Source organism: Carcharodon carcharias, chromosome 3 (assembly GCF_017639515.1).
Source record: "Carcharodon carcharias isolate sCarCar2 chromosome 3, sCarCar2.pri, whole genome shotgun sequence".
Taxonomy (NCBI): Eukaryota; Metazoa; Chordata; class Chondrichthyes; order Lamniformes; family Lamnidae; genus Carcharodon; species Carcharodon carcharias.
Window position 1 is genome coordinate 16,734,971 of NC_054469.1, and position 21,351 is coordinate 16,756,321.

At 51.9% G+C, this 21,351-nt stretch overlaps 1 protein-coding gene across 1 annotated transcript in view; it reads left to right on the forward strand.

Moving 5' to 3' along the window:
• LOC121276452 (pituitary adenylate cyclase-activating polypeptide type I receptor-like) overlaps positions 1-21,351 on the forward strand; it is a 224,143-nt gene that overhangs the window by 175,629 nt on the left and 27,163 nt on the right. Inside the window, exons 10-12 of the mRNA XM_041184869.1 lie at positions 3,742-3,802; positions 3,940-4,009; positions 5,985-6,076. Of these exons, the coding sequence (XP_041040803.1) occupies positions 3,742-3,802; positions 3,940-4,009; positions 5,985-6,076 (223 nt within the window). The remainder of the gene's footprint in view (positions 1-3,741; positions 3,803-3,939; positions 4,010-5,984; positions 6,077-21,351) is intronic.

A 21,351-nucleotide genomic window follows, 5' to 3' on the forward strand; every position in this document is an offset into this window, starting at 1 on the left:
CTCAGGGAGATTCCTGTGCCACTCTGTATCTCAGGGAGATTCCTGTGCCGCTCTGTATCTCAGGGAGGTTCCTGTGTCGCTCTGTATCTCAGGGAGATTCCTGTGCCGCTCTGTATCTCAGGGAGATTCCTGTGTCGCTCTGTATCTCAGGGAGATTCCTGTGCCGCTCTGTATCTCAGGGAGATTCCTGTGTCGCTCTGTATCTCAGGGAGATTCCTGTGCTGCTCTGTATCTCAGGGAGTTTCCTGCTGTCCTTCACAAGCACGGACACAAGAGGGCACTCCCCGACTCAGGCAACCCCTCGCACCTGCACAGGGAGTGGTCAGCATTTCCCAGCAACACGTCACGCTGGGCGGGCCCTAATTGGCCCCACCCACCTAACACGGCGGCGCCCAGCCAATCGCGGGCAGCCCCACCCGACAGCCGGTGATTGTGGAAGCTACTAGAACATTCCCGTTTATTGTGAGGGGTATTGATCCGAAAAGCAGGGAGTTTATGCCTCAGTTGATACGGGACACTGGTGAGACCACATCTGGAGCACTGTGCACAGCAGGTCTCCTTATTCAAAGGAAGATGTAAATGCGTTAGAATAAGATCAGAGAAGGTTGACTAGTGTAATACTTGGAATGGGTGGATTGCCTTACAAGGAAAGCCTGGAGAGGGTAATAGAGGAGGGGACCCGCAAATATGGGAATTACGAGAGGGAGCATTACATGGGGGGACGAGGGAGGGGACCAGTAAATGTGGGAATTCAGCGTGGGCACCAATGAACAGGGGACTTAGGGAGGGGCAATTAATTGGGGGACTAGGGAGGGCACCAGTTAATGTGGGAATTGGGGGCCGGACCCATAAACATGGGAATTCGGGAAATAGGGGAATTAGGGGAGGGGACCAGTAAATGTGGGAATTAGGAGAAAGGATCAGTAAACCTGGGAATTAGGAGAGGGGGCATTAAATGGGGGAGGGGTCTAGCAAATGAGGGTAGTAAGGGAGGGGACTAGTACATGTGGGAATCAGGGGTGGGGACCAGTAAATGGGGGGATTAGGGGAGGAGGGTGTTAGATGGGGGAATTGGGAGAATGTGGGAAATGTGGGAATGAGGGGTGTGGAGTAGTGAAGGGGGAGGCAGTGGTGTAGTGGTATTGTCACTGAGTCATGTCCCAGGGACCTGGGTTCAAACCCCACCATAGGGTTTCAAAAATTAATTGGCAATTTAAATGAAACCATTGTCAATTGTCTTAAAAAAAACCTCACCAGATTCACTAATGTCCTTCAGGGAAGGGAATCTGTGGCCTAATGTGGTAAAAGTGTTGGCCTAGCCAATGAACAAATTGGGAGGAGACAATGCAGAAATTGTGGGAGTGGGGGTCAATACGTAGGGAATGGAGGGAGGGAATGGGTAAATGATTGTGGAGGAACCAATAGGAGTGCCCTTTTTATAGGAACATAAGAAATAGGAGCAGATTATATGACCTCTTGAGTTTGTTCCACCATATAAAACTATCATTGGCCTGAATTCCATTTGTTCCCCATTTCCCTGAGAGACCTAAAATCTGTCCACCCCAGCCTTAAATATTTTCAGTGATGGAGCATCCACAACCCTCTGGGGTAGAGAATTCCAAAGATTCCCAAAATGATCGGCCCCTTATCCTGAGACTGGGGCCCCTGTGTTTAAGATCCTCCAACCAGTGGAGACAGTCTCCCAGCGTCCACCCTGTCGACCCCCTTCAGGGTGTTCCGTGTCAGTCAGATCACTGTTCATTGATCTAAACTCCAGAGAGCTTAGACCCAATTCACCCAGCCTCTCGTCACACGACACCTCCCTCTGGAGAAGGGAAGGTTGAGAGGCGACCTGATAGAGATTTCTAAAATCACGAAAGGGGGTTGGAAAGGATAGAAACTCAAGGGCGGGAGTGGTATTAAGGATCACAGATAGAAGATGGTGACGGACAAATCCAATAGGGAATTCAGGAGAAACCCCTTTAGGCAGAGAGTGGTGAGAACTTGGGACTCACTGTCACTGTGAACACCATGGATACAGTTCAGGGGGGGGAGAAAAGCACATGAGGGGCAGAAGTAATGGAAGGGTAGGCTGACAGATTGAGGTGAGGGTGAGGGTGAGGGGATCCTCGTGTGGAGCACAAACACTGACGTAGGCCCCGTTGGGCTGAGGAGTGTGTTTTTGTGGTGTAAACGCTACGGGGAGGAGATTTCCCCTCGTTGGGCTGCTCACGATTGGGCTCTGACCACAATTTCACCCTGGCTGAGGGTGGGGGAGGGGGAAGGGGGTGGGGTGGGGTGGGGGTGGGGAGGGAGAGGGGTGGGGAGGGGTGGGGGAGAGGGAGGGGTGGGGGAGGGCGAGGGGTGGGGGGAGGGGGTGGACGAGGGGTGGGGGGAGGGGGAGGGGGAGTGGTGGGGGAGGGGGAGGGGTGGGGAAGGGGAGGGGAGGGGGAAGGGGATGGGGAAGGGGGGAGGATTGCTGATCTTTGTGCAGGCCCGTGGGAGGTGCACTCATTGAAAGCTCCCAGCAGCCACAGAGCTGCTTCGGCGAGGGGGGGGTTTGTGGGGGGGGGGGAGCCGAAGGATTTAAAATTCAAGAATAGAGGTTAGGAAAATACGGGAAACATGCCCCAACCACAACCCCCCCCCCCTCCCCCACCACACAACACGCGCGCGTGACTCTGTCACGTGAGCAGAGACGTTTTCAAAATGAGTTTAAACAGTTTTTGTTACTGTTTCTCTTTAATTCACCGTTGGAAACCTCATCTCGCCGGCAGATGGGATTTCGCAAAAAAAAAATGCAAAGGCCGTCTGGTCTAACACCCCCCCCACCACCCCCCCCCCCCCCGCCAACCGTAAGGTTGGACCAGCAGCGAAAGATTCAAATTAATTCATTGATTGATGGTCTTAACAGCCCCCTTAGTCGTTGATGATGATGTGGGGACCCTCGCACCCCCCCCCATGTCATCAGGCGCTATTTCACACTCGGGCTGAGGTGAAAATCCTGCCCGATGTCGTTTTGCGTAAAAATAGAAAGATACCAAATATTTCACACTTCAGAGTGTCGCACCAATCACTTTCAAGTGATCATCAGTTGGTGCGCTTGGTTTCCAGGGACTGAGTGCCAAAAATCTAAGCTGACTGACCCTCCAGGTGCAGTACTGAGGGAGTGCGGTACTGCTGGAGGTGCCGTGTCTTGGATGAGACACTAAACCGAGACCCCCCCCCCCCCCCCCACCGCCTGCCATCTCGGCAAATGTGCAGGATCCCATGGGGGTGAACATCTCCCCGGTGGCCCTGGCCCATATTTAGCCCCCCCCCCCCGCCCCCCCAATCCACATCCCCCATAAACAGATGTCCTGGCCTTTCTCGCTGCTTATGGGAGCTTGCTGTGCACAAACCGGCTGCCGCATTTCCGGCATCACGACACTTCAAAAATACTTCCCTGGCTGTAATGCGCTTTGGGATGTCCTGAGGACGTGCCAGGTCCTACATAAATAAATACATAAATACAAATCTTTCCTCTTTTTTAAAAATAAAAAGCACTCAGGTGCGGTGCAGTTGACCAACACCAGGTGGCAGCAGATATCCACTCTCTCTCCGCCACCCACCACCCACCAACCTCAGCCCAGTTTCCTGATCCAAAGTGAGGATAATTGATAATTCAACACTGCCAAAAAAAGAAAATCTGTGTTTTGGATTAAGAAAAAAAATATTTGTTTGTTTGTTTTCTTTTTACAGGCACGCCCACCATCTGCGTGACCATCTGGACCGTGCTGAGACTTCACTTTGATGACTCTGGGTAGGTGTTTCAGTTTCTTCCTGGTCGGTGTTGGGAACGAAGAGTCCAATTTGCCCCCTGGCAGCGCCCAACCACCCCCCCCCCCTGCCCTTCATTCACACCCTCTGGGTAACACATTGTCTTTCCTCTCTTTCTAGCTGCTGGGAAACGAATGAGCACCGAGCCCTGTGGTGGGTCATTAAAGGCCCAGTCATCGCATCGATCATGGTAAAGATATAGGGTTAGGGTCTGAATGAGTCGGAGGCGGTTCGGGGGAGGTTAACTAGATTGATGCCTGGAATGAGTGGGTTGTCTTATGAGGAAAGGTCGGACAGACTGGGCTTGTTTCCACTGGAGTTTAGAAGAGCGAGGGGTGATTTGATTGAAGTGTCCAAGATCCTGAATGGCCTTGACAAGGTGGACATCGTGAGGGTGTTTCCTCTTGTGGGTGAGTCCAGAGCTAGGGGGGCACTGTTTTAAAATTAGGGGCCGCCCTTTTAGGACAGAGATGAGGAGAATATTTTTCTCTCTAAGGGTTGTGTGACTTTGGAACTCTCTGCCTCAGAAGGTGGTGGAGGTGGGGGTCATTGAATATTTTTAAGGCAGAGGTAGATAGATTCTTGTTAGGCAAGGGAATCAAAGGCTATCAGGGGGTAGATGGGAATGTGGAAATCGACACACAAGAAGATCAGCCGCGATCGAGGGGCCGAATGGTCTACGCCTGTCTCTATTTCCCCATGCTCGCACAATGAGGTGGACAGTAGAGTTACTGAGGGGCTGGATCCTATTATTATAGGAACCCGCTCAGCCATTCTGTTCGTGTTCCCCCAAAGCTAGCAGGCACAGTTTAAAAATAAGGGATCCCCCACCCCCCCATCTGAAGACGGGGATTGGAAGAAATGTTTTTCTCCCAGAGGGTCCTGAACCTTGGGAACTCTCTCCCTGAGGGAGCGCTGGAGGCAGAGTACACTGAATATTGTTAAAGCGGAGGGAGGTAGATTCCCTCGTTAGTCAAGAATCTAAGGTTATCGGCGGGGGTGGGGGGGGGGTGCAGGGGGAGAGGAGGGGGGTGGGGGGGCGGTCGGGGGGGCGAGAGGCGGGACAGTAGGGTTGTGGCGGGAATCGGATCAGCCATGATCTTATTGAATGGTGGGGCAGGCTCGAGGGGCCGAATGGACCACTCCTGCCCCTAATTCATATGTTTAAGCACAACCATCAAACGCCTCCAATTGTCGGACCGGACAGGAAGGGCATTGAACGAGCGGATCTCTCTCTTTGAGGAACTCTTGCTCTGGAGGAACTTTGACAGACGGGCAAGGTGTCCTGGACAGTAAGAATCAGCTCTCGCCTCAGGGTGACTGCAGGACACTGTTTGTGGGGCGGCGGAGCGGGGGGGGGGGGAGGTTTATTTTTAGGAAACTTCATTCATGAGCGGGATGAGGTTTCCGACATCAAACAAACATTAAATAGAAGCCTTATTTTGGAAGTTAAAACATGTCCCAGCTCATGTGACACAGTCCCATGAGGGGGGACATGTCTTTTTAAAATTTTTACTGCCTTTACTAATATCTATCTTTCTCATCTGCTCTCCCTCCTCTCCCAGCACCACCTCATCAGGCCGCACAGGCAGCGCTGAGGGCTACCGCTTGTGTGGGCCTTAATTGGCCGGCCGGCCGGGTAATCTCCTTCCAGGCCCGATCGAGGCTGGCGGTCAGCTTCCCGAGTGTCCCTTGCCCGCTCCAGCTGAGCCTCCCCTGCCAGGGGATAATCTCGTTGGATGGCGGAGAAGGCTTGTGGGGGGGGTGGGGGGTGGGGGCAAATGCCGCCCCCACAACCCAATGCCCCCTGAAACCACTCAGCTGTGTTTGAGATGGTGACTGACCACCACCTTCTCCAGGCCCAAATTAGGGAGGGACCACAAGTGCTGGCCTGGGCAGCGATCCCTCACCTCCGAACACCGATAGGAAGAGGAGTGGGCCCGTTCGGACCCCCCTCCCCTCGACCCTGTGCCTGCTGTACAGGCCCTGTTCCTACCGGACATCAGCCCCAGGTAGCAACGCCACGGGGTTAAAGTTCACCCGGGGGGTTGGTTACGAATTGGGAGGCCCAGTGATCCGGTGGGGGGGTGGGGTGGGGACAACTCTCGGCCCCCGAGCGAAGAACCTGCCAACTGATTGGTGCTCCCTTCTGCTTATTCCACCAGGTGAACTTCGTCCTGTTCATTGGAATCATATTTATTCTGGTGCAGAAGCTCCAGTCACCTGACATTGGAGGCAACGAGTCCAGCATTTACTTGTAAGCGTTTGATATTTGGCTTGGAACTTTGCGTCGGGTAGGGTAGCTTCTGCTGTGGTCTTGGGCAAAGGTTGATGTTTGTCACGCGGGTCGTTTTGGACGGGGTTGGATTACCCCAGGTCGTCTCCTTGGGGGCTTTGGGTGTGACCTGGAGCGCGTGGCATTAGCACCTCTCCCAACGGACACAGCGCCCGCCTCGCAGTCGATGGGGAATCAGGAGAGACCTACCAGTCGTAGAATCTTACAGCACAGAAGGGGTGCGGAGGGGGGGGCGGGGGTGAGAGAGAGAGAGAGAGAGGCCATGCAGCCCATCGTTCCCGGGCTGGCCCTTTGAAGGACCCAGCCCCTTTCAGTTCCACTCCCCTGCTCTTTCCTCATAGCCCTGCCATTTCCTCTGTGTTTCTTTCTTTTACCTTCCCAAGTTTCTATCGAACCCGCAGCACAGATCGAGGTAGGTGGGAAATTCCTGGCCCCGAAAGCAGCCATTCAGCCCATTGTGCCTGTACTAGTCCAGAAAGGGCAATCCGGTCTCATCCCGCCTCTCGGCTCTGGGTCTGAAGCCCCCTGTGGATTACGGCTCCTCGAGTGCCGATCCGGGGTTTTTGTTTTTAAACGGTGAGGGATATCCACCTCTACTAGCCTCCGGGGCAGTGGGTTCCAGATTCCGACACCCTCTGGTTCATAATCTCAGTGTTGAGTCATCAAAAGGGGAAGCCGAACAGGAAAGTGTTAGCACTCCCTGTGGTAAGATGGTGGGGTAGTGGTAATGTCACTAGACTAGTAATCCCAACGCCCACATGAATGCTTCAGGGATAAGGGTTCAAGTCCTGTCACAGCGGCTGGTGAAATTTGAATTCGGTTAATAGGACCTGGAATTATAAAGTTAGTCTCGTTAATGTTGACTATGAAGCTATCATCATTAATAGTTTAAAAAAAAAGACCCATCTGGTTCACTAATCCCCCTGTAGGGGAGGAAGTCTGGTTGATGCTTAACTGCCCTGTTGAGTAACTCTTTTGGAGAAGATGTAACTCTTTTGGAGGCCCTGTGGAGTAGGTGGACAAGTCACTCAGTTCAAGGGCAATTAGCGATGGGTAACAAATGCTGGTTTCACCAGTGATGCCTACATCCCATGAAAGGGTTAAACAATAAAAATTTCACTCCACAGCTTGTGTGACCCCCAAACTGGTGGATGGTAAGCTAATCGGAGCTGGTTGGTGTAAGATTACCTGAATCCTCAATTGGATTTATTAATAACCATTTTGGCCCCTAGTGATCTCCCCAAGTGGAAATATCTTCTCTACAGCTACCCTGTCGAAACCCTTTAAAGACCCCTACCAGGCCACCCCTCACTCTTAACCTCGCCTGACCATCTGGTCAAGGCACCGCCTGAGGGTTGACGCCCACTGTGTCCAAGAGTGAATGATGCCTATGTCCTCCTCTCCCGATCTTTCAGTTCTGGCTTTTGGTCATCTGTTCCTCAAGTAGCATTAGATACAAAAGCAGGGGGGATACGCTGGACATGGGCCCCCCCCCCACCCAGAGGATTGCGTCCAGTTCCAGTCACCGCACTCAACGGACGCGAGGGTCCTTGAAGAGGGTCCAGAGGAGATTTGCCAGAATGGTTGCGGCGATGGCATTAGGTTAGCTTGGGGAAGCTGGGGCCTGTTCTTCATGGAGCCGAGACAATTGAAGGGGAGATTTGATCGAGGTGTGCAAGTTCATGACAGGTTTAGATAGGGTAGACAAGGGAAAGCTGTTCCCATTGGCTGATGGTACAAGGACTAGGGGGACATAGATTGGAGGTTTTGGGCAAGAGGCCTGGGGGGTGGAACGTGAGATAGAACATTGTTACACAGTGAGTGGTAATGACCTGGAACTCGCTGCCCACGACGGTGAGGGAAGCAGAGATGATCAATGCTTTCAAAAGGAATTGGATGGGCACCTCGGAGAAGTACGTTTGCAGGGCTACAGCGACGGAGGGGGGAATGGGAGTGACTAGCTTGCTCTGCGGGGAGCCAGCATTGACTTAATGGGCTGAATAGCCTCCCTCCTCTGTGCATTGATGACTCCTGATGTGGCTCGGTGTCAAACTTTGTTTGATAATGTTCCTGTGAAGCACCTTGCGACAGTTTACTGAGTTAAAGGTGCTACCTAAACACAATTCCTGGAAGGATAGGGTTGAGCTTTTTAAAAATGTATCCTTTCATGGGGTGTGAGCATCACTTGTTGCTTGCCCTTGAAGTGAAGCGGGTTAAGAGTCAACCACAGTGATGGGCTGAACGGCCTCTTTCTGCACTGTAACTTTTCTATGGCTTACCTGGCCAGACCAGGTAAGGGTGGCAGATTTCCTTTGGTAAAGGGCATTAGTGATCCAGATGGGTCTTTACAACAATCAACAATAGTTTCATGGTCATTGTTAAACTTTTACTTGAAGATTTTTTTTAACTAAATTCAAATACCACTATCAGCAATGGCAGGATTCGAACCTGGGTCCCCAGGGCATTACACTGGGTCTCTGAATCACTATACCATCGCCTCCCCTCTCGGGGGAGGAAATGGTGACGGGACCATTGTGAGAAAAGGTTCTGAGTGTCTGTGCTGGAAGAAGGCCTCTAGGTTTATGTATCCGAGGATCTTTACCCTCATGATATGGAGTGGACACTCAGAAGGAATCAAAATATTTTGCAGGAGTCTCTTGCCCTACATATCTCCGCACACCAATCCCCCAGGAAGACAGACCTTGGCAGAAGGATGAAGTTTTATGGTCACCATCACTGAGACTGGCTTTATATTCCATGTTCTTTTTAATTAATTGAATCGGGGGGGGTCAGGAGGTGAGTTACTCACTGCAGGATTCCCCGCCTCTGACCTGCTCTTGTAGCCACAGTACTGATCATCACTTTACTGACGATGGAGAGGAGACTGATGGGGCAGTAATTGGCTGGGTTGGGTTCATCCTGTATTTTGTGTACAGGACATACCTGGACAATTTTCCACATAGCTGGGTAGATGCCAGTGTTGTAGCTGTACTAGAACAGCTTGGTTAGGAAGTGGCAAGTTCTGGAGCATAAGTCTTCAGCACTATTTCCGGAATATTGTCAGGGACCACAGCCTTTGCAGTATCCAGTGCATTCAGCTGTTTCTTGATATCACATGGAGTGAATCGAATTAGCTGAAGACTGGCAGCTGTGATGCTGGGGACCTCCAGAGGAGGAGGCTGAGATGGATCATCCACTCGGCACTTCTGGCTGAAGATTGTAGCAAATGCTTCAGCCTAATCTTTTACACTGATGTGCTGGGCTCCTCCTTCATTAAGGATGGGGATATTTGTGGAGCCTCCTCCTCCAGTGGGTTGTTTAATTGTCCACCACCATTCATGACTGGATGTGGCAGGACTGCAGAGCTTAGATCTGATCCGTTGGTTGTGGGATCGCTTATCTCTATCACTTGCTGCTTATGCTGTTTGGAATGCAAGTAGTCCTGCGTTATAGCTTCACCAGGTTGACACCTCATTTTTAGGTATGCCTGGTGCTGCTCCTGGCATGCCCTCCTGCACTCTTCATTGAACCAGGGTTGATCCCCCAGCTTGATGGTAATGGGAGAGTGGGGGATATGCCGGGCCATGAGGTTACAGATTGTGTTTGAATACAATTCTGCTGCTGCTGATGGCCCACAGCACCTCATGGATGCCCAGTCTTGAGTTGCTACATCAGTTTGAAATCTATCCCATTTACAGTGTGGCACAGTGGTAGTGCCACACAACACGATGGAGGGTATCCTCAAAGTGAAGGTGGGTCTTTGTCTCCACAATGACTATGCAGTGGTCACTCCTACCGATACTGTCATGGACAGATGCATCTGCAGCAGACAGGTTGGTGAGGATGAGTCAAGTATGTTTTTCCCTCTTGTTGGTTCCCTCACCACCTGCCACAGACCCAGTCTAGCAGCTATGTCATTTAGGACTTGGCCAGCTCGGTCAGTAATGGTGCTGCTGAGCCATTCTTGGTGATGGACATTGAAGTCCCCCACTCAGAGTACATTCTGTGCCCTTGCCACCCTCAGTGCTTCCTCCAATGGTGTTCAACATGGAGAAGCACTGATTCATCAGCTGAGGGAGGGCGGTACGTGGTAATCAGCAGGAGGTTTCCTTGCCCATATTTGACCTGATGCCATAAGACTTCATGGGGTCTGGAGTCGATGTTGAGGACTCCCAGGGAAACTCCCTCCTGACAGTATACCACTGTGCCAGCACCTCTGCTGGGTCTGTCCTGCCAATGGGACAGGACACACCCAGGGATGGTGATGGTGGAGTCTGGGACATTATCTGTAAAGGTATGATTTTGTGAGGATGACTGTGTCAGGCTGTTGCTTGCCTAGCCTGTGAGACAGCTCTCCCAATTTTGGCACACGCCCCCAGATGTTAGTAGGGAGGACTTTGCAGGGTCGACAGGGCTGAGATTGCTGTGGTCTCCAGTGCTTGGGTCAATGCCGGGTGGTCCATCCAGTTCCATTCCTTATAGACTTTGTTGCAGTTTGATACAACTGAATAGCTTGCTAGGCCATTTCAGAGGGCAGTTAAGAGCTAATTACATTGTTGTGGGTCTGGAGTTACAAATAGGCCAAGTAATGATGGCAGATTTCCATCGCTAAAGGGCATTAGTGAATCACATTACATTTTACAACAATCAGCAATGGTTTCAGTGTCATCACTAGACGTTTAATTTGAGATTTTTATTGAATTCAAATGGTGGGATTTAATCCTGGGTCCCCAGAGCATTACCCTGGGTCATTAGTCCAGTGACACTCCCACTACACCACCTCCACCCGGTGTCCACCATCTACAAGGCACAAGTCAGGAGTGTGATGGAATACTCCCCACTTGCCTGGATGAGTGCAGCTCCCACAACACTCAAGGAGCTCGACACCATCCAGGACAAAGCAGGCCACTTGATTGGCACCACATCCACAAACATTCACTCCCTCCACCACCGACGCACAGTAGCAGCAGTGTGTACCATCTACAAGATGCAAATCAGAAACTCACCAAGGCTCCTCAGACAGCACCTTCCAAACCCACAATCACTACTATCTAGAGGGACAAGGGCAGCAGATATATGGGAACACCACCAACTGAAAGTTCCCCTCCAAGTCACTCACCACCCTGACTTGGAAATATATCTACGTTCCTTCACTGTCACTGGGTCAAAATCCTGGAACTCCCTTCCTAACAGCACTGTGGGTGTACCAACACCACATGGACTGCAGCAGTTCAAGAAGGCAGCTCACCACCACCTTCTCAAGGGCAATTAGGGATGGGCAATAAATGCTGGCCCAGCCAGCGAAGCCCACATCCCAAAAAAGAATTAAAAGAAACTATGAGGGATTGGATATAAAGGGGAGCACATTTTGTCACAAAGCCCTGGACAACATCCACTTACCGTGAATGAGTTAAAAAAAACTGCAATGAATAAGTCAATTTCAGCAGCTGCTATGACAGGGATTTGAACCCAAATGCTCCAGAATATTGGCCTGGGCCTTTGGATTCCTAGTCTAGCAACGTTCCCACTCTGTCATCAATCTGCCCCTAGAACGCAATGGCAATGCCTCTGGAGTTGAACTACTGACGCTCAGGCTCCAACCTAAACATTTCGCCAGATTTATCTGCAGCGCCACATCCAAAGGTGTCTTCCATTGGTTAACCCTGAGTCTTCTGTTGAGAAGATTTGAACCAGTAAAAGTTGCTGAAGGGGTCCTTCGGTGTCAGGGTGAGTGGCAGGCTCACAGCCTCCAGGGCCGGAGAGGCTTTTAAAAGCTGGACAAATTTCCAAATCCAGGGTCACGACCCCGTCCGAATCTTGGCAAGCAGGAGGCCGGGGGAGGGCCGAAGGTGGTGTTGGGCGGGCGGAAGGGAAGGGGAGCGAGGGGAAAGCAAGCAGGGACAGAGACAGTGCAGTATCGGTCATCTCACTCCTCATAAGGAGGGATATATTTGCATTGGAAGCAGGTCAGAGAAGGTTCGTTGGGCTGATTCCTGGTTTGTCTTATGAGGAAAGGTTGGGCCTGTACTCATTGGAGTTTATAAGGATGAGGGGTGATCTTATTGAACCATATAAGGTTCTGAGAGGTCCTCATGTGGTCGATGCTGAGAGGGCGTTTCCTCTCATGAGGGAATCCAGAACTAAGGGGCACAGTTTAAAGAGAAAGGGGTCTCCCATTTAAGATGGCGATGAGGAGGAATTTCTTCTCTCAGAGGGTGGTTAGCGTGTGGAATTCTCTCCCACAGAGAGCACCTTTAGGGCTGAGTTAGACAGATTTTTGATTGACAAGGGAGTCAAGGGTTATGGGCGACAGAGAGGTGAGAGGTAAGGCCACAGTCAGATTAGCCCTGATTATATTGAATGGCAGAGCAGCTTTGATAGGCTGAATGGCCTTCAGTTGATCATTCTTATGATCTTACTCTGAGTGCATTTGATTGGGGGAGGGGGAGGACCCGGAAGGAACAAAGCGAACAGTAAAAACTGGGAAATAAGAGTATTGGTCCCAACTGGTCTCGTATACCTTAAAATGGAACACCAGTAAAAACTGGGAAATAAGAGTACTGGTCCGAACTGTTTTTCCTTCCTGGGGAAGGATGTGGACAAAGTGGGGATGAAGAACATGAGAGGATTGGAGAGGGAGTTGGAGGGGGGGGGGCGGGTGGTGGGGTGCGAGAACTTATTTCCACGTCTTAAAGTAACACTCGGCTTTTGAAAGCCTCGATCGAACCAGCCTCCACCACGCTCCCATACAACGCTTTCCGGATCCTATCCACTCGCTGTCTGAATAAATTTTTCCTCGTGTCACCATTGCTTGTGTTGCCAACCACCTTAAATCCGTGCCCCTCCGGTTCTCGATCCTTCCACCAATGGGAGCAGTTTCTCCCGATCTAACCTGTCCAGACCCCCTCAAGATTTCGAACACCTTCCATCACATCTCCTCACAACCTTCTCTTCTCCAAGGAAAACAGCCCCAGCTTCTCCAACCGATCCACGTAACTGAAGTTCCTTATCAACTGGAACCATTCTCCTGAAGCTTTTCTGCGCTCTCTCTAGCGCCTCCACATCCTTCCTAAAGTGGGGTGTCCAGTCCTCGGACACAGTGTCCCAGTTGGGTCTGACCCATTGTTTTATAAAGGTTCAGCACAACGTCCCTCATTTTGTCCACTCTGCCTCTATTTATGAAGCCCGTCACTTTCATCAATCAGATCGAAGGGAGATGCGAGAGGGTGTGGTAAATTAGATGTGAATTCCGGATGGCTGGCATTTTACCAGGTATTTAGCGATAGGTGAGAAGTTTGGCAAAATGGTGCAGGAAGGCATTGGGTGGGGGGGGGGTGGTGCTAGGTGGGTGCCTGCCAACCTGTAGCTGTCACAGTACTTTGCAGGGGCAGGAAAAGTGGGCATACCACCGGACCACCTGAAGCCACCTAAATGGCCAATTGAAGGACACTTCCAGTCCTTTACAGGCACTTTATGACTCGGTGGGATAGTTGGGGGGCACAGACACTGTCGCGTGGGGAGACCATCCAGTGAAACCTGCTGGCCTCCCTGGGGGCTCCTGCCTGCCTGGCCCCAGCAACCACCTCCACCGCCCCCCCCCCCCCCCCCCCCCCCCCCCCCCCGCCCCCCACCAGCCCCAATTACCCCTCTTCAATGGCACCTCGGCCATTGAGGTGGCATCTCCCAACAGCTGCAGCCTCAGCACTGGCCGACTCCGGCTCCCTGATCGGGCCGGCAGCTCTTGGGTGTGGGCTGCCATCTTTCCTTGGGGCAGCGGCTCCAGCGGCGGCCAATTAATTTGCCGCTGCCGGGAAATGACCTGCTCGGGCCTCTCCGCCTCCCACTTTAAGCCCCTGCAGCGGCACTTCAGCCTTTACGGGAAAATTCAGCCTGGTGAATTCAATGTGAAATCAGGTGAAAAGGAGAAATAAAGGGAGGGAAAGAAATATAGGACTAAAAAAATAGAAAAAAAAAGACAGAAAGGAAAGGTTTTAAAAAAGGAAAAAAAAAGTGATTGTCATTTTTTAATCTTCAGCAACAATTAAAACCTGAAGGATTGAGAGCCTATGTTTGTAATTGTTCATTTTCAATGCCAGAGAGGTTGGCTGGCAGTAATTAACACATGCCACAATAAAGGTACTCTTGTAATGACGAGGCTTAATGGCACCCGATTCAGTGTAGATCACTTGCTGAGCCAGAAAAGACAATGCCATTTTTGAGCAGCTACTGACACCAGTACATTACTATTATATGGACAGCAAAGTCTGGCCCAATATGTACTTACTGAGCTTTCAAACTAGGCTGGGGAAAGACAGAATAACAAACTCTGGTTGCCACTGTCTGCTATATCAAACAGTGAATGCATTCCGGTATAAACTCCTAATCGTTCTCCTATGTGTGTGGCATTTTGAAAGGCTATATCAGTGTTAAACTGGTTTTATCTCACAATCAACAGCATTTGAGTAGTGCTCATTAACAAAGCTTAATCCTTAAAAAAAGGGGGCTGCATTTAAAGTGAGTAGATTATGTGAGGACTCTTTGCCCAGCCGGTAGCTGACAGTTTACTGCTGGATAGTCTCGTTCTGACCAGCAGGCAGACACTCGGGTTATATTCATTTCATCTCGCGCTCTTTAACATCGGTTCCCCTGAGGAGGCTTTCTCCTCTCCCGAGGGCATTGACTCCGTGCTGCAGTGCCGCTCCAGGAACCTTCCACCCCTTTGTCTGCTAGCCCTGACTGTGTGGCTGCGCCGCCTTCCAGAGTCAAATAGCCCATCGACGGCGCCGCGCACCCCTGACAATGCATATAGGAACGTTGACACGTATAGAAGCAATGCCCTCAAGAGAGGAGGAGGTGGGGAGTTCGGGGACGGGGTGTGGTGGGGGGTGGGGGTGAGGGGAGTGGGGGAGGGGAGGGGAGGGGGAGGAAACCAGAGGGAGGGCCGAATGGAAATAGCGCCCCCCCCCCATTTACTGTCGTGATGTTTATTTCCCACCTTTGCGAGATGTACCTTTCATGGCTGCTTTGTCTGAATCTGTCATCAGTCACCCAGCGCCCGCCATTGCCCTTTCACACCCACCGTCCACCGTACGATAGCATCACTCTCACTGAACAGGCCGGCTGCATTTACTGGATGCCTAACGGAGATGCCGCCGTGTTCGACGGAACCGGATAAGTAAATATCGGCAGGGATGGCAACCCAGGAAGGCAAGAGGTCAGGAGGTGAAGGGTAAGGTTAGAGCGCAGTTCAGCAAGTATCGTTACTCTAGGGGCAAACTCCCAGCGACCGTAGGTTGACCCGGGAGGAGCAGTAGATACCAGAACACTGGGTCCATTCAACGGACGGCGAAATGGAAAAGTGAAAGGGTCGGTTTTCTGGAAGTTGGAAAATCTTTTTTTCCCCAACAGGGTTCCTGGGTTCCTCGGTTGGTGGTGTTTCCCATCCCGCTATCCGAAGCCACATTCCTGGGCGTTAAGATCGGCTAGAAATAGGACTTGCCCCTCCTCACTCAGGTAGCTGCCCCCCCACCACCCCACCACCCAAGAGCTGCCAGTCTAATTGGCCGGCAAGCTCTGTAGACCCAGCGGCGCCACCCGCAGCAGTGGCCAGGACTGGGATTACAAGCAGTCCCCAGATTCTAAGCCCCGGAGCAGTTAAGTGTAGAGGGTCTCATGTGGTGAGGTGGTGACTATGAGACCCTGGGTGAGGCTGGGGCGGGGTGGGGGGGGGGGGGGGCGGGATGGGGTGGAGAGGGGTTGGGGTGTTGGTTGAGGTTCTTACTGGAGAGGTGGGGGTGGTGGGAGGGGTGTTACCAGCAGGGGGCAGATATTGGGGATTGGGGGTGGAAAGGGGGCCAGTGAGAAAGGTTCCGCTCCCACCCCCCTCTCTCCCCCGCCCCAATATTTTCCTGTATGGGACCCAAGCAGGGTGAGCTGCTGGGCTTCCCCCAACTGCCCCTGAACTCCTCCCGCCACCCTCAAAATTGAGGCTGGGCAGGAAGCGGCCCTCAAGTGGCTAATAATTGACCTGTTGAGGGCCTCAACTGAGGCGAGGGAAGGCGGGCTGCCCTTGGCCTTGCCCGCCCCAGGTAAAATTGCGGACAGGCCCGGGTTGGGTGGGAGGTCAGTGGGAAGGCCATCTGGAGAATTTTACAGCCACCCACCACCACCCCCCCCCACCCCACAACCCCCACCCCCACCCCCCTGGACCCGCCCCAACTGCAAACCCACCATCGGTGACCCATAAAATCCTCCCCCCTACAATGCAAGATCAAACGGACTAGATGAAGACCAGAGGGCCGGAGGAACGTCCTTCCTCAAGAATTCCGAGGAGCTGGAATTCACTTTCAGATTCTGTGGTGGAGGGAGAAATGGTGTCGAAACACCTCAGGATGGCGGAGGGGAGGGGGGAGGGGGATATGGGAAGGTGGGGAGGGGGTGCTGAGTTGGGGGGGGGCGGTCAGTGGGGTTAAACACCATTAATCCTATTTGCTCTTGTGGAGGGTGTAGAAGAACAGGGTTGGGCCAAATGGCTCTTTTCCCGAGCTGTAACTCCCATGTCTTTCTGTGTGCTTAGCGTAGGTTCTGCCACTGCGAGCGGTCGGTGAAGCAGTGAAGTAGAAAGTTTGATAAACGTCCAAATGCAGAGAAGAGAAACAAAATGCGCGGCCTGGTGGGGGGTGGCGGAGGCGGGTTGCCTCACATCCTTTCGAAAGTACCTGGATGAGCACTTGGCACGTCATAACATTCAAGGCTATGGGCCAAGCTCTGGTAAATGGGATTAGGTAGGTAGGTCAGGTGTTGGTGCAGACTCGATGGGCCGAAGGGCCTCTTCTGCACTGTGTGGTTCTGGGATTCTGTGGAAACAGGGAGTTTTGTGAATACAAGCTCATGGCACAGGGATAGATTTCAGGATTTGCACGGGGTGGGGGTGGGGGGGGGGGGCGGAGGGGGGACTCGGGACTCGCTGGCTATTTCCCGTTGGCCAGGAGGGTAAATTCCTCCAAATCAACCTTCACACCTTTCACAGGGGACAACATATCCCAGCGGAGATTTCTGTTTGCGATTGCAATCCAGGAAGGCGGTACTGGGAGATCGCAGCCTCAATCTGCTGGCCCTCGATGGGTTAATAGACCTTCAGAGATTCTATGTTTCTAGGGATGTGGAGCTAATTCCCCAATACACAATATCATTCCATTCCAATGTTGGCGGCCACTCTTCTTCCTTGAATATCTCATTTACTTTTCTGATATCTCCTGAAAATAGCAGCCCTGGGCAATGTTGCCTCTGACGACTTTGGCGTCTGGACAGTCGAGGCCTTGCTTAGGCTGCCCTCCTGTGGGCCAGCTGCTCCCCCCCTGCAGTGACAGAGGATGCGGTTGAGGGGCTCACAGGCAAAGTGGACTCGGAGGGAGAGGACAGCCTCTGACACTCCCCAAGTGGATGACTCAGGGGTGTCCAGCTACCGCTCCTCCTCCCTTTGGGTGCCCGAGGGCCCCGGCCTGACCCCTTGAGGGGAAGGAGCAGCTAGACGGATGTTGAGGTTGCCTATTCCCCTCTCATGTTGCCTCTGCAGGAACTCACCCATGCCTACCTACCACGATGGAGTGCAGTTCTGGGCGCATCTCCACGTTCTGCTGGACCAGGGTCTCCATAGCATCTGCCATCCTCCCCATGGAGACCTCCATACCTGCACACCCGGGTACCACTTCATCAGAGAGCAGGCGGACACACTCCTTTGACTTGTGTGCCAACAGCTCTGTGTGATGTTCCCCCGCCTTCTGCTGACTCTCCACGATGAGTTGGAAGGCCGAATCCAGAGGCTCGTCATCCGACCCGGACCTCACAGATACCTGATTCCCTGAAGTCCTCCGAGTGCCGGGGAGCTCGGCTGAACCTGCCTCCTCCTGTTGTGGACACGTGTCCATGTGGTGACCACCAGATTGTGAACTCCAGCATGCTCTAGATCGAGGTCCCACCGAGGTGTGTGTCTCTGCGCTGGTGGAGGATGTGGGTAAGCGCTGTGACGGGTCTTCCAGGCTGCTTATTTCCAGCTCTTCAATGGAGGAGGTGTCCTCTTGGCTGGAGGTGAGGATGTGGATGGAGCTGAGGTTCTGGCTGGCTGAGGGTGTCGGTCGCTTGGCAGAGCTCCTCGTGAACTGAAGTAGAGATTAGTGCATGGCAGCAGAGTCAAAAGCAGGAGAGAGAGCACTCACAGTTGCGTTGACAGGGATGTTGTGGTGCAGGATCCTCATGCCAGTATTTGCCACCAACATCACTGTCACCACAGGCAGGGTCCACATCCTCACCAGTCAGTGCGATGGCACACTCCTCACAGTGAGTGAGGGGCCTAATGTGGGCCACTCCAGCCCCCTGGTCTGGGACACCTCCCTACTGATGTGAGCCAGCTTCTCCTGCATGGAAACAGATGGAGAGAGTGTGAGCAGGATGCCTGGAACAATTGTCGGGTGAGCGGAGCCATGGACAGGATGAGGACGTGAGCTCCAGAGGATATGAGCCTGATGGAGATGTGAGGGTGTGTGTGAGAGTTAGTGGTGTTGTCCCTTGAGGTGTGAGATCCCTGTGGATGTGTGATGGGTTTGGGAGTGTGTGAGTTGAGAGTGATGAGCTGGTTGACTTACCCTGGTGGAACGGATGTGATCGTTCATCCTCTTCCTGCACTGGATGGCTGACCTCCTCTGTGCTCCAGTGGTGGTGACCACCGCTGGCCCCACCTCCCAGGCCGGGTTGGCGACTCTGGTGGTCTTCTTGCAGCCAGAGTGGGGGGTAGAGGACATCGCAGCGGCCTTGCACAGTGTCCAGCAGGCACCAGGAGGGGCACCACTGAATTTGGGGGCCATTTGTCGCCTGAAGCAGACCTGGCCTGAGGACATGAAACGGTCTGCGCTCTGGTGCACTTTAAATATGGCGCTCAGAGCGAGGAAGTGCTGATGTCACAGCGTGGCGGGAAAATCCGAGCCCACCCACCAGCGGATCCGGCATGTTTCCCGTGAATCCATTATTGAACAGGCAGGACGCGCCGGGAATGGGATGATTACAGCGCAAGAACCCACTATTACAGCCAGCGGGTAAAACATTGTTTCTCATCCCTGCTCCCACGCTTAGCGCAAATCTGGGACAGTTCCTCCCGGTGTGCCCTCCTCTTTCTCCACCACCAGTTTATCCCATTCCTCCTCAGTTTGTAATCCGTGAAACTGATCTTTTCTGAATGGACCAAGATCGTGAAATTTATGCTGAGAAAAGTCCCGGGAGCCCCAAACTTCATGTATTTAGGAGCCTTCCGCTTGCTGCCTTTACGCTACCGTGCAGTTATTTTTTAACGGCGGTAAAGGTTGAGGGTTTGGAAGGTGCTGCCGAAGGAGCCTTGGTGAGTTCCTGCAGTGCATCTTGTAGATGGCACACACACTGCTGCTACTGTGCGTCGGTGGTGGAGGGAGTGAACGTTTAAGGTGGTGGATGGTGTTGGATTAATTGCGTTGCTTTGTCCTGGGCGGTGTTGAGCTTCCTGAATGTTGTTGAGTGGAAGAACAAAGAAGTAATGATAAATTTACAGAAAACGTTGGTTGGATCACAGTGAGAGTGCGATGTGCAGTTTTGGGCACCTGATTATGGAAAGGACATCAGAATCAACAAGAGAGTATCCAGTCTAATTGAATAAATGCTGCTGCTGCTGGAGGAGGCCGGACAGCTGGCTTGTGCTGTAAAGTGATACCAACAGCACAGGTTCAATTCCTGTACTGGTTAAGATCATCCACAAAGGCTCTACCTTCTCAACCACGCTCTTTGCCTGAGGTGTGGCGACCCTGAGGTTAAACTCACCACCAGTCACCCCTCTCTCTCTCCCATGAGAGAGCAGCCTCTGGGACTACAGCAGCTTTCGGTTTCTTATACGTTTAGAATTTACTCCTCAAATGACAGGATTTGCTGTTGACATTTATTAAGCATATACGAATAACTATCATTGACCAATAATTAAACATACACTCAATAGCAACACTTCAGAGAGTCCAAAAAAAAACACAGTACAATTTTGGGCATAGTATACCGGGCTGTACAAACCTCAAATCAATTCCCAACGCGTCCTCTTCATGTACCCTTTTCCTTAACTAGTCGGCTGACTTGTAAGACAAAGGGGTTATCTTATGAGGTAAGGTTGGGCAGGTTGGGCTTGTACCCATTGGAGTTTAGAAGTATGAGAGGGGATCTGACTGAAACATATCAGATCCTGAAGGGTCTTGACAGGGTGGATGCTGAAAGAATCTTTCCCCTCATGAGGGAATCTAGAACGAGGGGGCAGTTTAAAAATAAGGAGTCTCCCATTTAAGGCTGAGACGAAGAGATGTTTTTTTTCTCTATTGTCTTCCCCAGAGGGTAGTGGGTGCTGGCTCATTGAGTCTATTCAAGACTGAGTTAGACAGAATTTTGATTGACAAGGGAGTCAAGGGTTATGGTGGGGTGGGAGTGCAGGTGGGGCACAGGCAAGAAGTGGAGCTAAGATCACAATCCCATTAGCCATCATCTTAGTGAATGGCAGAGCAGGTTCAATGGGCCGAATGGCCTCATCCTGCTCCTATTTCCTAGGATCTTATGTTATGTGGCAATTCAGGTTGCTACGTTACCTAACGCCTGTCCTATCCTTTCGGCTATAGATTGTACTCCCTAACTTGACTCACACTCCCTAGATCTCTGGCCTTTCTCTTGTCTTTCCAAACTGGAATGAACAAGAGCAGCTTATTTATCTGGTTTCCAATATCTTATCCATTAAAACCCGCTTCCGCTGAGTATTCCACTTAATTATGCCAGGAACAACAGCTTACTGGTAATGTGAGTGGACTGGTAATTCAGAGGTATGGAATATGCCTTTCAGACTCGGCCAGCTCGGTCTGTAGAGGTGCTACTGAGCCAAAACCTGAAAGACAGAGTGGCCAGGGAGCGGTACCAACGTTAGGAAGAGGCCATTCAGCCTGACCAGTCCACGCCAGCATTTCCCCTCCATGGAAGCAAATAGCTGCACTAAAGAAGAAAGAAAAGGCTTGCATTTCTGTAGCACCTTTCATGACCTCAGGACGTCCCAGAGCACTTTAACAAAGAAGTACTCTTGAAGTGGTCACCACTGTAAAGTAGGAAAAGCTGCAGTCAGTTTGAGCACAGCAAGCTCCCACTAACAGCAATGTGATAACGACCAGATATCGTGCATTTTTTTTAATGATGGTATT